Source organism: Ictalurus furcatus, chromosome 5, assembly GCF_023375685.1.
Source record: "Ictalurus furcatus strain D&B chromosome 5, Billie_1.0, whole genome shotgun sequence".
Classification (NCBI taxonomy): domain Eukaryota; kingdom Metazoa; phylum Chordata; class Actinopteri; order Siluriformes; family Ictaluridae; genus Ictalurus; species Ictalurus furcatus.
In genome coordinates this window covers 1,413,319-1,430,291 of record NC_071259.1, presented here as the reverse complement: position 1 = coordinate 1,430,291, position 16,973 = coordinate 1,413,319, and the positions used below count along the sequence as shown (strand labels likewise).

Below are 16,973 nucleotides of genomic sequence, written 5' to 3'. Positions count from 1 at the left end.
AATCTACAAAGCTGGAACGGCTCGGAGAAGGCCGAGCAGAAACAGAGGACCAGAAAACTTTTTGCTTTGTTTTTCTTCTTCTTCTTCTTCTTCTTTCTTTCTTTCTTTCTTATTCTGGTGAGCAGATCATAAATCCTGTTCAGTCTCTGAAGGAAAAAGAAAACACGCCGAGACACACCGAGATCAAAAGTACAGCGCTGGATTCCTTGTTGGAAATCCATTTATAACTGTCTTACACTCTGTCTCCTGGTTCGAGTCAAAGTAAAACTAGCTGCATGGATGTCTGGACGTGTATACCTCAGAACACACACACACACACACACACACACACACATCATATAACATCAGTAGCTTTCAGACCTCACCACAGAGAATACAGCCGCGTGTTAGCCCCGGGATCAAACCTGCGTCCATTTACTGCAGACTCGGACTGTTCAAATCCCTCCATCATCGTCATACATGTGTGTGTGTGTGTGTGAGAGAGAGAGAGAGAGAGAGAGAGAGAGAGAGAGAGCGAGAGAGTGCACAGGCCCCATCATTATCTCTGATGTCTGGCTGTGGCTTATTACCAACTCACCCTCACTTCACTCCTCTCGCTGCTAATGTACTACTGCTCCCTTTTAGCCGCCCACTGAGAGGCTGTTAACCCCTCTGACACACACACACACACACACACACATATATATATATATCCATATGATGTTTAGATGATGATGATGATGAGGTGGAGGAGGAGGAAGGAGTGGTCTGATGGAGCGATTCGAGCTCTGTGAGAACTATAAGCCGAGCGCTTCTTTCCCGCTCCTTCCCGCCGACACGCTCGCATCAGGATGCATACCGTCTCTTTACACCTCATCGGGGCGTGTTCGTTCATTTCCCGTAACAGCAGCTGCAAATCCCTACGTTTACACTATACGAGTGCGCTAATATGTTTTCGTTTCCATAGCAACAACTCGTTCTCCGGCACGTTCGACAGAAGGGGAAGAAACACGAGGAGGAACGTGTTTATTTATCAGACGCTTACGGAAGGAGTCTCCAGTGTCGGGGGGCGGGGCGGGCGGGGGGGGGGGTGTGAAGCTGTAAGTTTTCAGGACAGCGGCGCGTACACGTCGTAGTTTCTCAGAAGGAAGAGAGAGAAAAGCGAAGCTGGTGTTGGAACAACTGTTTATAGCTGCCGTTAAATGTAAATACAAACAGTAATCGTTGGCGGATCGGTGCGTTGTAAAAGAAATAAAACGCATGAGGAGCAGCAGAGAGTGTTTTATTTCTGAAATAATCACACCGAGTAGAGTTTAGTAGTATTTATAGCGCATAATATACCGGAGAAAAGGGTCGGGATTTAAAGCGGCGCCGATGATTGTGAGCGATGACGTTCCTCGGCGTCGGATGCAGATGATTATCACCTCGTTAGAGGGTTTAATCTCCGGAAAAAGCGCTCTCGCGGCGTTTCTCCAGCGTCCCTGTTCGGTCTTTTTAACAGTGATATCAGACGAGAAAGCTAGCACGCTCCCGGTCTGTTCCGTCCATCATTCGCTCATCACGTTTATACGAACGCCACGCCATGCCACGCCACGCCACGCAGAACCGTGTACTGTGCGTCACGTACTGCACGCTCGGGAATGAAAGAGTTCTGCAGTTTGTTCCTCTGGAGGGGGGAAAAGGTTTTTAGATAGAAGCCCTTCAGGAAGCCGTATACGGTATATGTGAGCGTACGCGTACGGAGTATAAATCAGACAGGAAGTGCAGACGCTACACCTGTGAAAAAAAAACCCCTCGAGCGGTTCTCCATCGGAAACGGGTCTAAGCAGAACTCTATTTGGAAGCCAAGATGGTTTTATTTATTTATTTATTTATTTATTTATTTATTTCCCCCCTTTTGCGTTTTACTTCAATTTCGCTTCATTTCCTGGTAACAAATTTGATAGGCTGCCTTTAAAAGTACACACACACACACACACACACACACACACACACACACTTGAGTCTTAGTGCGGTTTTAATAAAGCTGAATGAATCACTCATAGCTTAGTTCCTGACAGAAAGAAGAAAGGCATCACACACTCGAATGTAAGGCACGTTTACAGGCTTGTGTCGTTTTAATCCCGGAATTAAAGAAGCGTAGATATTTTAACACCATTACAAAAGTCGTGCCGAGACAACCTTTAAGAGACGGGATGGGATTAAATTGAAGGAGGGAAGATGTCAAGCCCTCTCCATTTTGCTCTCTCTCTCTCTATATATTTTTTTCCTTCCTCTACGGGCTTTTCTGCTGAGAATCTATTGAGGAGGGAATGGAGCGGAAGAGCCGGGCCGGGCCGGGCCGGCGCAGAATGGAAATAACGGGAGGAAGAAAACCTCCTGTGCCTGTGAGATGAGACTGTCATTAGCCTTTCTGTAGAGATTAGCTTGTCATCTCAGCCTTTCAAAAGAAAAGTAATAAGAGCAGAAAAGCGGAGGGGAAAAAAATGAAGCACGGTGAGAAAGAGAAAGAGAACGCGTTTGGGTCTGATCTCTGTGACCTACACGACCCTGATGCGCACACACACAAGGTCAGGGATATGGCTTAATTGAAAAGGACCTGCTAATTAGGTGAATGGACTACATTACCCACGTGTCCCTGTGTGTGAGTCAGTGACAGGACAGTGAGGCTGGAGGATCTCTCAGTGCCTGTAATGGCCTCAATTATCCCAGTGTGTGTGCTTCACTGCCTCTCGGGTTTAAAGGTTAAAGACTGGTGCTGTTCTTCTTCTAATGAACTCCTCTCGCCTGCAGCTTCCTACCGATCAACTGCAATACTCGGGTCACTACCGCACACTTCCAACCTCTCTGTTAGTGCACGGGCTTCCGGACTTTCTCTTATTAGCGCTGTGTGAGAAGAAATGAGAAGGACTGTTTGCAATGCCGCGATTCTGTACGTATCTGTACCTGTTTAGTGCTCCGAATATCCACGTCTGTAGCTGTCATTTGAATTTAAACCCAACACGGATGTGGCCTTTTTGAAAAAAATTAAACATGAACACTACCACCGTCCCACTGGGAACACTGGAAACACTGGGGAAAAACCCAGATGTAGAAATGTCAGCATGGTGTTAATTCTGGCTCTCACACTTCCTCATCCTCAGCTACATCACTATATATATATATATATATATATATATATATATATATATATATATATATATATATATATATATATATATAGCTTGCTCACATGAAAGTAAAAACCTCACAGTTGCTTGACATTCAAGTTGCATTCTACAGGATCTCAGTCCTGATGCACACCTCTAGAAGATCCCAGTCCTGGTGTACACCTCTAGAAGATCCCAGTCCTGGTGTACACCTCTAGAAGATCCCAGTCCTGATGTACACCTCTAGAGGATCCCAGTCCTGATGTACATCTCTAGAAGATCCTAGTCTCTGGTGTACACCTCTAGAAGATCGCAGTCCTGATGTACATCTCTAGAAGATCCCAGTCCCTGGTGTACACTTCTAGAAGATCCCAGTCCCCGGTGTACACCTCTAGAAGATCCCAGTCCCCGGTGTACACCTCTAGAAGATCCCAGTCCTGATGTACACCTCTAGAAGATCCCAGTCCCTGGTGTACACTTCTAGAAGATCCCAGTCCCCGGTGTACACCTCTAGAAGATCCCAGTCCCCGGTGTACACCTCTAGAAGATCCCAGTCCCCGGTGTACACCTCTAGAAGATCCCAGTCCCCGGTGTACACCTCTACAATATCCCAGTCCCCGGTGTACACCTCTACAATATCCCAGTTCCCGGTGTACACCTCTAGAAGATCCCAGTCCCCGGTGTACACCTCTAGAAGATCCCAGTCCCTGGTGTACACCTCTACAATATCCCAGTCCCCGGTGTACACCTCTACAATATCCCAGTCCCCGGTGTACACCTCTAAAAGACCCCAGTCCCCGGTGTACACCTCTAGAAGATCCCAGTCCCTGGTGTAAACCTCTAGTAGATCCCAGTCCCGATGTACACTTATAATAGGTCCTAGTCCTGATGCACACCTCTAGTAGATCCCAGTCCCAAAGCACACCTCTAATAGATCCCAGCACTGATACACACCAGATTGCTGGCAAGATCTCAGAATATAAATAGTGTGCCTCTTAGTCTTTTTGATTTGCTCATATAAATTGAGTTACAGTACTCTAAATAATATTCTACTATCTCCACACACTGCTGATTTTATTGTGATGTCCAGTATACCGGGGTTAGACAGTGAATTTATCACACCTACGGGCTAAACACTTACTTAACCTTGAATTTTCAAGTGAAGCATGTATTGCCCCTCAGCTCTGCGCGTCTGTAGAGTTAACAGCAGATGCTGATATTCTGGATCAGGAGGTTCAGCTGTAAGTCTGATGAGTTTGAATAACACGCTCTGCCTGTCGTCTCCCGCAGGACACGGAGATCCTGAACACCGCCGTGTTGAACGGGAGAACGGTGGCCGTGCCGGTGAAGGTGGTGACGGTGGCGGTGGACGGAACGATTACGGACATCTCGGACATGGTGCGGTGCAGATCCACAGACGAGGACGTGGTCAAGGTCAGTCAGTACATACCCGCACAGCAGGGGCGGGGCTTAGCCTTTTCAACTGTGTCTTCACAGTTAAACGTGTTAGGGAGCTACTTCCATCAGATTGCCCGATTCACCTCAGAGCTTACATCCGGCCCTCGCTAGAAGCCGTTCATATTTCTTCACCGTAAAACACATCTATAAATACAGACTCCTTGGTGTGTAACTTAAATAAGAAATGCAAAACACAGCATGTGACCGAGTGCGTTACTCAACATGTCAGTGTAAACCCAGTGAAGTAAAAATCTTCATTCTGTGAGACCAATTACAGAAGCAAATATATCTAAATTTTCATATTTCTGAAGCGTGCACACTCAGAAATTCCTAAACTCGCAGAAGGAAATGATCCCGTCTGTTTTATTTAAACAAGGAAATGAATCTAGAAGTTTCCATAGAACTTCAGGTTCGCTTCACCAGCTCCACCTTTCATTTTTCTTGCTGCTCAACTTGCACAAACATAGTTCTTCAAAATGTCCATCAGATTTCAGACACAATCCAGTCACCAGTTCTGAACTGCGAGGCTAGATAAAACACAGAGGTAGATAAAGCGAGAAAAGAGTGAGAGTGTTTCACTGACCTGATCCCTGATCTGTTTCACTGACCTGATCTGTTTCACTGACCTGATCCCTGATCTGTTTCACTGACCTGATCCCTGATCTGTTTCACTGACCTTATCCCTGATCTGTTTCACTGACCTGATCTGTTTCACTGACCTGATCCCTGATCTGTTTCACTGACCTGATCTGTAATGTCCTACAGTGCAACCGTTTATATCAGTACTGTATATGCCTCGTCTTTGACCTGCCGTCAGTTTCTCCTCCATAACGCTCAACATCTGTATAAATGGCCGAACACACGTTACACAGTTATGCCAGCGTATTCGCCTTTAAATTTTCACTAGAGAGCTCACCTCCAGCAACAGAAAAGCGCTTGCCTTGTCTTATCATCAGGAGGAAGGAAGTTCGAATCCTGATGATGTCACCGCCGTCTGTCGAGCAAAATCGGGAGGGAGGGGCGTATTCCTGTGCCCCTGTCAATCACAGCAACACTAGCCAATCACAGGCATCTCTGTTCTCATGTATGCGAAAGATGGCAGATAGTGGACCGGTTCTATTCCCTGGTTTGTTTTCTATACTATTACCCATAATGCAACAGTGTATTTCTTTCAGTCCTGCATGTATGATTGTAAATTGAAGATGTTTAATGATGACTGAAGCCAACATGTGCGGTTTCTGTTTGACGGTAACTTGATGATGATGATGATGATGATGATGTTTGCGGTGTTGTCTGAGTTCCTCACTGCTGCCCCCTATCTGCTGCTGTATATAGAAAAGAGAGAGAGGGATTTTTAGATGCAGCGCGAATTTACTTCCTTACAGCCTTTTCGCACCTGTCTCCCTCAACTGTTTTTAATCCCAAATCTAACACACCTCCTCTAGCTCATAATTACCCTCGGACGTCATTGATTAGCTGGGTCAGGCGTGTTAGATAGATCAGTGTTGGGGCTGAACTCCACTCGTACATATGGACCTGGTAGCTAGGAGACAATATAGATAGGAACTGGTAGCTAGGAGACAATACGAGCATGCACACTAAAACAGGAAACAGCGCCCATATAAAGGAAGTGGCAGGAAAAAATGGATAAATCTGGGACCTTTTATGGAGGGTAACTTAGGACAGAATCAGGGTGGATGATCTGATAATTGTGGTTCATATATGTGGCAAACCTCTGTGCTGCGAAATTAGGTGTAAAGTTAGCAATATCAATATTAATTATCAATATCTTTATTGATAATTTACAGCTAGAGCTCCTTAAAGTCTCCCACACACACACACACACACACACACAGGAGAGAACAGGACACCGAGTATAATATTCCACTACAGTAACTGGATCTGGTATAAATCCATCTTTATAATACATTACAGTGTAAAAAAAAAAATTAATCGCTAATAAATCTAGAAATGACTGTGACTGTAATTAGCTGTGACAGAGGGCATTAAATCCCACCTCATCAGGCTTCAGTGCTTATTTGATTTGCTGGAAGACTGTAATTGCCATTTCACGAGGTAAAACGAAACATGCTCCGCCATCCCTGAAATCTGATTTCACTCCCAGTCCTGAAGCTGTGCAGTCGGATCTCAGAAACACGGACGAGAACACCGCTGCATTGAAACTTTTCAGAAAACGCCGTCGCTGTCAGTTAATTGCCCTCCGTTTCAGATGAATATGGCATGATAATTAGATAAACCGGGCAAATTAAAACATCTCTGTACTGACATTACCACGCGTCCAAAACAGGTGCATCAGAAAACATCAAATGTCGTTGCGTTTCCATAGACGGAGAGCGTCCGTGACCTCGTAAACCTCGTCCAGCGCATTACTGCTGCAAGACATTTCATTTTCACAAACAACCAATTAACATAAAATTACAGTTTATACAGGCTGGAGTGCATGTGCTATATCTGGCTAAAACACAGCGGGTGTGCTTCAAGAATAACTCGGCTTTCAGATATAATTACACGGCTTTTGTTTGTTTGTTTGTTTAAATCGTTACAACTTCATCAGAGTGAGTTTACTGCAGTGCTGTTAGTGACAATGGCATTAAGATATGACAGGAACTGTGATGGGGATGAGAACTGGCATCAGACTGGTTACAGTGGTAAGGGGAGGGAAATCAGCTTTGTTAACAGTAGCTTTGGGGGTGGGCACTATGGTCTGATTGGTTATAGTGCTATTGGGGTGGGACTTATGGTTTGATTGATGGCATTGGGGGTGGGACTTATGGTTTGATTGGTTACAGTGGCATTGGGGTGGGACTTATAGTCTGATTGGTTATAGTGTCATTGGGGGTGGGACTTATGGTTTGATTGGTTACAGTGGTATTGGGGTGGGACTTATAGTCTGATTGGTTATAGTGTCATTGGGGGTGGGACTTATGGTTTGATTGGTTACAGTGGCATTGGGGTGGGACTTATAGTCTGATTGGTTATAGTGTCATTGGGGGTGGGACTTATGGTTTGATTGGTTACAGTGGCATTGGGGTGGGACTTATAGTCTGATTGGTTATAGTGTCATTGGGGGTGGGACTTATGGTTTGATTGGTTTCAGTGGCATTGGGGTGGGACTTATAGTCTGATTGGTTATAGTGTCATTGGGGGTGGGACTTATGTTTTGATTGATGACATTGCATTGGGGGAGGGACTTATGATTCGATTGGTTGCAGTGGCATTTGAGGTAGGAATTGGACCTTATTGGTTGCAGTAGTATTTGGGACAGGAACTGCAGTCTGATTGGTTACAGTGGCATTTGGGGTGGGACTTATGCTTCAATTGTTTACAACAGAATTTGGCATGGGACTTGTGGTTTGATTGGTTACTTGGCATTGGGGGTGGGACTTATGGTTTGATCTGTGACAGTAGCATTGGGGCAGGAACTGCTGTTTATTGGTTACAGTAGTATTGGGGGCAGGAGCTGTGGTTTAGAGCCTCTTATTCTACGTAAAAGCTGTACCTCTAACTAGCTAAAATGCTTTTGAAAATAAACAGTAACACTAACAGCATCAAAGCATCGTATCTCATCATACAGTGCACCATCACCTCATCGTTAAATACAAAGAAGATCAAACGGAGATGTTTCCTACTACGGTGAGTCATACATGAGAGACAGAGACAACAACACAGCTAGTGGATAAAGTGTAAGCCTGACTGTCATTAAGGTCACAAACACGGCATGATATATAAAGCCACTGCAAGTTCAGACTCAACCCTTTACCCCAGGAAGTTTCCAAATTGAGTTCTCACATATTTTCTCACTCAAGCTGCTGAAATGGCCCAAACACCCTACACTACTAATGACACACTTAAGCGAAACTTTAAGAAAATGACTTTTATTAGCACACGCATAACAAAGGAACGAGCCGGACCGTTTCCATCCTCGCTGAACTTCACACAGAGGTCGATAGCCGGCTTTGATTACAGCTCGTTGTTCTATTACTAAAAACCCGCCCTGCTGGGACTCCCGCAGCGTGTTCCCGCTCGAAGTCTGGTTTGATGTGAAGCGTAACGGCTTTTCTTTCAGTCAATATTCCCAAACATCATCTCTACCAGTCAGCGCTCGTTACGTCCTCCATCCACATGAATGCGGTTCTTTCAGGCTTCTGTTCTAAACGCCTTTGATATTTCTGTGTCTTTTGTTGTCTTTTGTCTGGGCGCTTTATATTTATTTCATTGTTACACTATTATCAGTGTGTTATTATTTCAGCTTCTGGTGCCACCCAGTCTCGACACATTGACGTACCGGAATATAATTACACACCGTGTCTGATTGTTTTGCAAGAGATTTCAGGCAGTAATAGCGGCAAATATTTGACTAGTGTTTTACCGCCATTCTCGCTAATTCATTCCAGATGTTTCTCTAAGCCGTTTTCTCAGACGGAAGGAATCCGAGCAGGTTAACTGCTTCATGTCAGGCATTTTAGGGTCATGAACTTATATGCGAATATTTCTTCTTATGGCTCGTCTCAGGGAAGTCATAATAAAGGTTGACTGTTTTAAGCTGTTCTTTGCTGTTTTCGTGTGTATTTAAACTGTGGAAGTCATTTTGACCCTTAACATAATGGAGGTAACTTTTTTCCCCCAACATAATAGGAGGGTTAAAGCAGAAAGGTTTGTCTATCCAGACTGCCATTATAACTCCCAGCAGATTTACAGATTTGTGTGTGTGTGTGTGTGTGTGTGTGTGTGTGTGTGTGTGTGCACAGGAATCAGTCATGCAGTTGATTTAAAGCACGATTTGGAGTCAGTCAGGTAGAAATGAAGTCCACATCAGCCTGAGCAGAAGCAGATTAGAGTCCCGCTGCTCTCCACTGTGATTTATTCCTGCTGTAATAACCGCAGCTAATACACAGCTCCATGTTTACGACAGAAAGATGGAGCAAACCCAGGTGGTGAATGTGGTGACACGACATCCAAGGTCTCGATCCAACATTACACCCGACGTATAACTTTACACCAAGTTTGAAAATATAAATTTACGCGAACTTTAAGCTTCAAGATTTACATTCACTTTACACTACCTTTACAGTAAAACGAACTTTAAACCAAACATTACACTAGACTTAACTTTGCACTATGTTTACTAATGTACATTTACACTAACTTTAAGCTTCAAGATTTATATTAACTTTACGCTACCTTTACTTTTTAAAATTTACACGAAGGTTAAACATTTACGCTAACTGTAAACTTCAACATTTACACTAACTGTAAACTTCAACATTTACGCTAACTTTAAACGTCAACATTTACGCTAACTGTAAACTTCAACATTTACACTAACTGTAAACTTCAACATTTACACTAACTTTAAACGTCAACATTTACACTAACTGTAAACTTCAAAATTTACACTAACTGTAAACTTCAACATTTACACTAACTGTAAACTTCAACATTTACACTAACTTTAAACGTCAACATTTACACTAACTGTAAACTTCAACATTTACACTAACTTTAAACGTCAACATTTACACTAACTGTAAACTTCAACATTTACACTAACTTTAAACGTCAACATTTACACTAACTGTAAACTTCAACATTTACACTAACTGTAAACTTCAACATTTACACTAACTTTAAACGTCAACATTTACGCTAACTGTAAACTTCAAAATTTACGCTAACTTTAAACTTCAACATTTACACTAACTGTAAACTTCAACATTTACACTAACTGTAAACTTCAACATTTACACTATCTTTAAACTTTCACATTTATGCTGACTTTAAACGTTTACATTTAGCATTACAATTTGCATGTGCTTTGAGATTTACACCGTCTTTAATCTTACTTACTCTAACTTTAAATTGACACTGAAATTTCCTGAAATGTTTAAAGTGTACACGGGCTTATAAGCTTTATGGTTGTTTTAAACATTTTAAAATGTACACTAGTTACACCAACTTTAAAACTTTACACTAACTATTAACTGCTCATTATTAGCACATGAGGGAGTCAGGTGACACAAAGCTGTTTTTTCCCCCACAAGTCCATCATGGGACTGGGACTGGGACTGGGGAATGGGAAACATGCACAGGTATTTTATTACACTTATAAGTTTTAAAATGATATTTTGACACTTTAAGAAAATAAAACCCCAACAGCCAACTGGAAAGGTTATATAGTGACAATGACAAATGAAAAAACAAACAAAGAAAATGATACAAATCCATCCTCTGTGTGTGTGTGTGTGTGTGTGTGTGTGTGTGTGTGTGTGTGTGTGTGTGTGTGTGTGTGTTCTTCCTGCAGTTCTGTAGCCTTTGAAAGCACATTAACCATTACGAGTGTCTCCTAAACACAGTATGCTCTGGATATTTTATGAGAGCATTTAATTATGGATTAGTTAAACAGGATTTCTTTTAAAAAGCAGTCATTGTATTCAAACCTGCTTTGTGTTCAATTATAAACATAAAAAAATCAGTGGAGAAGCTCAACACAATGCGGTGTTGTGTTTGCTAATTGATTCTATTTAAACTTCCTTTTAATTGCTGTTAATTGAAGAATAAAACATTTGCGCTGTCAAAGAAGAAGCCGAGAAAACAGATATATAGAATTGTAAATTGTAAAATTGTAGGATGTTGCGAATGTTATTAAATTGAAGGATGTTGCGAATGTTATTAAATTGTAGGATGTTGCGAATGTTATTAAATTGAAGGATGTTGCGAATGTTATTAAATTGTAGGATGTTGCGAATGTTATTAAATTGAAGGATGTTGCGAATGTTATTAAATTGTAGGATGTTGCGAATGTTATTAAATTGAAGGATGTTGCGAATGTTATTAAATTGTAGGATGTTGCGAATGTTATAAAATTGTAGGATGTTGCGAATGTTATAAAATTGTAGGATGGTGTGAATGTTATAAAATTGTAGGATGTTGCGGATGTTATTAAATTGTAGGATGGTGCAAATGTTATAAAATTGTAGGATGTTATGAATGTTATAAAATTGTAGGATGTTGCGGATGTTATTAAATTGTAGGATGGTGCAAATGTTATAAAATTGTAGGATGTTATGAATGTTATAAAATTGTAGGATGTTGCGAATGTTATAAAATTGTAGGATGTTGCGAATGTTATAAAATTGTAGGATGTTGAGAATGTTATAAAATTGTAGGATGTTGCGAACGTTATAAAATTGTAGGATGTTACGAATGTTATTAAATTGTAGGATGTTGCGAATGTTATTAAATTGTAGGATGTTGCGAATGTTATTAAATTGTAGGATGTTATGAATGTTATAAAATTGTAGGATGTTACAAATGTTGTAAAATTGTATGCACCTAGCCAGCGTCTGCTGCTAGCAAGGGATGTTTGCGTCTAGTAACGCTGTTTTTTATGTTTAAGATGTATTATGAGCTGTATTTTAGGAAAAACACCGTAGTTCCTCCCGTCAATATTTTCACAGAGCACAGATTACCGTCTGAATTCTCTTTTTAATCGTGAAATACTGTACGTCCTGATGTCCTTTCACGTCGTCTGTTAATCGGGATTGTGTCACATGGTATCACATGGTATCTGCTGTTGGTATCGGAGCATTTTTTTAACTAAAGTGCAAGTAAACGAGTACGATATGGAACTGAAAACGCAATAGCAGTCTGTGTAAAATGAGAACATCCACAGAGATTCGCTGCATGAGTGCGAAACGCAGTATTTAATATTAAACACTCTTTTACTCAATTCATTTCCCATGCTAATGTTCCAGTACAGTGTCTCGTATAGACGTGTTAATGTTCGTGTCTAATAATGAGCTTCATGACTGTGTGTGTGTGTGTGTGTGTGTGTGTGTGTGTGTGTGTGTGTGTGTGTGTGTGTGTGTTTGGAACAAGATTTCATACTTGATATCTGCTTAGCAAGCAATGAAAAGCCTCGGTTACAGGCAGAGAGGAGAGAAAAGAAGCACAGAAGACCCTGACTGACATCTCCATCAGTCAGACAGAGTGAAACACACACACACGCACACACACACACACACACACACACACACACACACACAATCTCTCAGGTCTAACAATTCTAACTCTAATGTACTGAGACACTCGCAGGCTATAAATACAGCATGATGTCTTTATACTCATGCTGCAGTATGCTCTCTGACTCTGAGCTTTTATAGTGTTGTTAAAACACACGCACACACACACACACACACACGGGATACACTAGCTATTAGACTCTGGTTTAATATGAAGTAATCACTCGCTCCGTTTCTCTTTATGCTCCTACAGCGATCAGGTAATTAGCGTCATCGGCGTGTTGAGGATTTTGTTGGAAGCTATAGTAAGTTTTAGAAATACTGCAGTGAGGGTCAAGATCACGCCGTTACCATAACAACAAGACCCCAAAAAGAAAAGGAAGAGTTTTATAGTCCACGTCTAACACACAATTATTTTACTGCCCCAACATTTAAGTGCCACAGCCAAAGGTAGACTTTATACACAGATATACAGGATCCTACAGTACAGCACACTCTGTGGACATCCTGCTGTCACACACACACACACACACACACACACACACACACACACATTCACATATACATTCACATTGTAGGTTTAATGGTTCTTGAGTTGGCTGTCAAATGTGACTGAAAAAAAAAAAAAAAACACGCCTACATGGAAACTAACTGTTCCAGCAAGACGGTACCGGTTATCAAAGACACACCAAAAGAGGTGTGTTTACACACCAAAAGAGGTGTGTTTCTGACAGATCTGAGATGTTCTTGAGCAGGACCTGAGGTGAACTTACATTAATCACCGAGTCCTGACTGAGTTTAAACCCCAGTTTTCAGATATGACAACATGAAAGAATTTATAGGTCTTGAATGATGTGTAAAGAGTGGTGAGTGTGTGTGTGTGTGTGTGTGTGTGTGTGTGTGTGTGTGTGTGTGCGTGTGTTAGCATTCAAATCCAGGCTATCAGCGGAGGGCTATACTTTAGGTACTTCAAAGCACCTTGATGTGTGTGTGTGTGTGTGTGTGTGTGTGGGTGTGTATGTGTGTGTGTGAGTAGAGAGATCAAAGTGGGATAAATGCTGTGATTTAAAGCCTCTTACACACAGACAGGAGATTCAGTGTAAAGGAACATTTGAACAGAAGTGTTTGGAGGTCTGGCATCCACACACACACACACACACACACACACACACACACACATTCACATATACATTCACATCGTACACACCTAAAAGCAAATATTAAATACAGTCATATTGAGAAGTATTGGCACCCTTGGACATATGGGTGATTAGAGAATGCAGGGAATGTGACGCAGATGAGCTTCTAATCATCAAAAATGACAGACAGAAAAATGAGATAGACTACTGACGTGAAAGCCGGGACGTCCCGAGGACCGTCCCGACTTTAAAAGTGTTGGTTTGTTACCAAGCTTTACATCGTAAACCAGAGGAGCTTACCGTAAAGGTGCTCTGTGACACTGACGACGTTTACATGGACAGCAGTAATCTAATTATTGACCTTATTCTGAATAAGACGATATTCTGATTAAGGTGTTTACATGAGTTGCTTTTAGAGAATATTCCTTTCATGTTCCCGTTTTACGTGTTATAGAACATAGATCGATTAACGTCACACGTCATTACGTCCCCGCGCCACGCCGTCCGACGTTCCCTCCAGAATTTCACGTATCGACGTACAGTTGGTCTTCGTTATGGAACCGTATACAGTTCTGGGTGTTTTCATTTTTAATTTTATCAACGCTTCAAGTGCGGTTAATTATTTGTCATGCCGTGGGCTGCGTCCCAAACTGCATACTTACCTACTGTATAGTAGCCAAGATACATGTATAGTAGGCAAGTACGCGGTTTGGGACGCAGCCGTGCTCTCCCGTTTGCCGTCAAACGGTCGAGCGCTGCCGTGTGTGATCGTGTCCTGTCGCACAATGCGGTGAAAACTCTCACACGACGTTAATAGTGTGATTAAGGTGTGTACGTGTCTGTAACGCACGTCGATAACGCGACTAAAACGGGAATACTCCACACGTCTTAATTCCCTCCGTGTTTACTCCGAGTATGACTTTAATCAGATTAAGGTCCTCAGTAATCGCTGTTCACATGCTAGTTTCTTCATCAGAGTATCGTCTTAATGGGGTTCATATCGGATTATCGTCGTCCGTATAAACGTACCGCATGTCTATCGGTCAAAATGGCGTGCAAATAAAACTGGATTCATAGCGAAGTCTGCGCGCTTGTACGTATTTAAATCGGTTTAAATAACAGCTCGGGTTGCCCCCTGTCCGCTCACGCCAGTGATCTCTGTTTGCGAGATCAAGTCTTCGTGTCTGTGTCAGTACGGTCTGCGTCTCAGAAATAATATTCAGCAAACAGAACCGTGGCGCAAAGAAATCAAAAATAAACACGCGGATAAACACCACGGCAAACAGCGCCGACACGTGACATATTCGATTGTACTGTTAGTTAACGTCCGGAAATGAAAATCCTGCCATCGTAACTATTAAAGTAAAAAACACACAGAGCCGGTGCACGCTGTTAATTTATCCGTTTACAATTTCACTGCTCATTGCTTCCACTGCCCTTCTCTCTCCCTCTCTCTCTCTCTCTTTATCACCCCTTCTTTCGCTCACGTTTGATCTTAACATGGCTTTATTGCTGTGACTGTAATAGAAAGATAAGATCTGAGACGTCGGAGCAGCACGCTAGGAGGAGTAAGAAAAGGAAAAACACTTACAGAGTAGAAATAATGTAAACAGTCGAATAGATCTGTGTGTGATGTTGGTTAAGCAGAGGAAACATGTTCGTAACGTATGTATGTAATGATCCGTGTGTGTGTGTGTGTGTCTCAGGTGGCAGACAGGTGCGACTACGTGTACGTAAACGGTAAGGAGATGAGGGGACGAGTGCGGATGCTGGTGAACTTCACCTACAGCTTTGCTACGGCTCAGCTGGAGATGAACGTGTGGATCCCGCGCCTGCCGCTCCACATCGAGGCATCGGACACGGAGCTGAGCCCGATTAAAAGCTGGAGGGTCCCCACGACGCCCAACACGCCAAGGTGAGCACGGACACGCCCCTGAGAAAAGCGACGGAAGATAATAACCGGAAACGTGTCCTTCACGTTGAAGGTTTACAGTGAGAGGAGCAGTAGTGGTCATCGGTTCGGAGATGAGATTATCACTGGGCCATCGAGAAGGGCCGATGGGGGGATTTTAGAGAGGTGTATGCTCCCAGCAGTTTAGGGAAGAAGCACTGATGGGTTCGATGGTCTTTTGGTTTCAGCAAAACGTCCACACCCCGATGGGAAGCAGTGACGGAACAGAAACGCTGTTTAGATGCCAGACAGATCTTTATTCCCCAGTATCGTTCGGTTTGTTCAGGCTTCGCGGCAGCTCCGAGAAACATACAGATCTTTTTATCCGAGGACTTTCTTAACTGGCCGTCGGATCTCGGCGGACCGTCGCGCGTCCGTGTTTAGCAAACACCCGACGTGTTTAAACAGCGCGCGGCGAGTTCTTGATTTTCTCTCGCTTATCAGATTTGTGTGACATTCTCCTGACATGTCATCAGTTACACAAACACCTACACATGAACTGTAAGTAAAGTGGAACTGAGATCTGATTATTCTCTGGGAGATCGGATTCAAACACATTCCTCTTGCCTTGAAACTTGTTTGCTTAGAAACTGGTAGTTATTTCTCACTCGGCCTTGAGTGTGTGTGTGTGTGTGTGTGTGTGTGTGTGTGTGTGTGTGTGTGGTATAGAGAAATAGCGAGAGATAAATAATGCGCGGATCGCAGAGGCGCAGCTCGGCAGTCTGACTACAGAAACTCAGCAGGCCGAATAAATTCGAGATGAAGAGGAAGGAGAATAAAACATGGCTGAGCCGCTCGAGTGGCCCGACACACAGCAGGGTGCATGTCTCATTTCTGCTGGAGTTTTCCACACATGCACTCGCTGCGAACCGACACGGGGCTCACGTAAAGTTTCAGGAATACACGGCGATGGCGACGGCGGCGGGAAAATAAATCGATCGGATCGATTTTCCAGTTCGCTTTCGCACACGACGAGTTAGAATTCGTATCCGGGTTAATATGAGTAGCGAAAAAACTAGAGGCGGAGACGTATTCGCAATTACATCAAACAGTCTCTCCAGAGGAAGTGAGAAAAAAATAGAAAGCACGAACTAGATGGTAATTATCAGTGTAGTAAAATAAATAAATAAATCCAAAGATTGTCCTTTAACAGCAGCATGAAGTGCGTTATTTCAGTTTGCCAACAAATATTATCATTATTATTATTATTATTATTATTATTATTATTATTATTTTACATCTAAAGAATAGCATT

General features: G+C 42.6%; 1 protein-coding gene across 1 annotated transcript in view; it reads left to right on the top strand.

The window, feature by feature from the left end:
- Positions 1 to 15,717, top strand: part of LOC128607336 (transmembrane protein 132D-like) — a 56,905-nt gene extending 41,188 nt beyond the window's left edge. The window contains exons 3-4 of the mRNA XM_053624077.1: positions 4,419 to 4,562; positions 15,474 to 15,717. Coding sequence (XP_053480052.1) covers positions 4,419 to 4,562; positions 15,474 to 15,686 — 357 coding nt within the window. The 3' untranslated portion in view covers positions 15,687 to 15,717. The remainder of the gene's footprint in view (positions 1 to 4,418; positions 4,563 to 15,473) is intronic.
- The last annotated feature ends 1,256 nt before the right edge of the window (positions 15,718 to 16,973 follow it).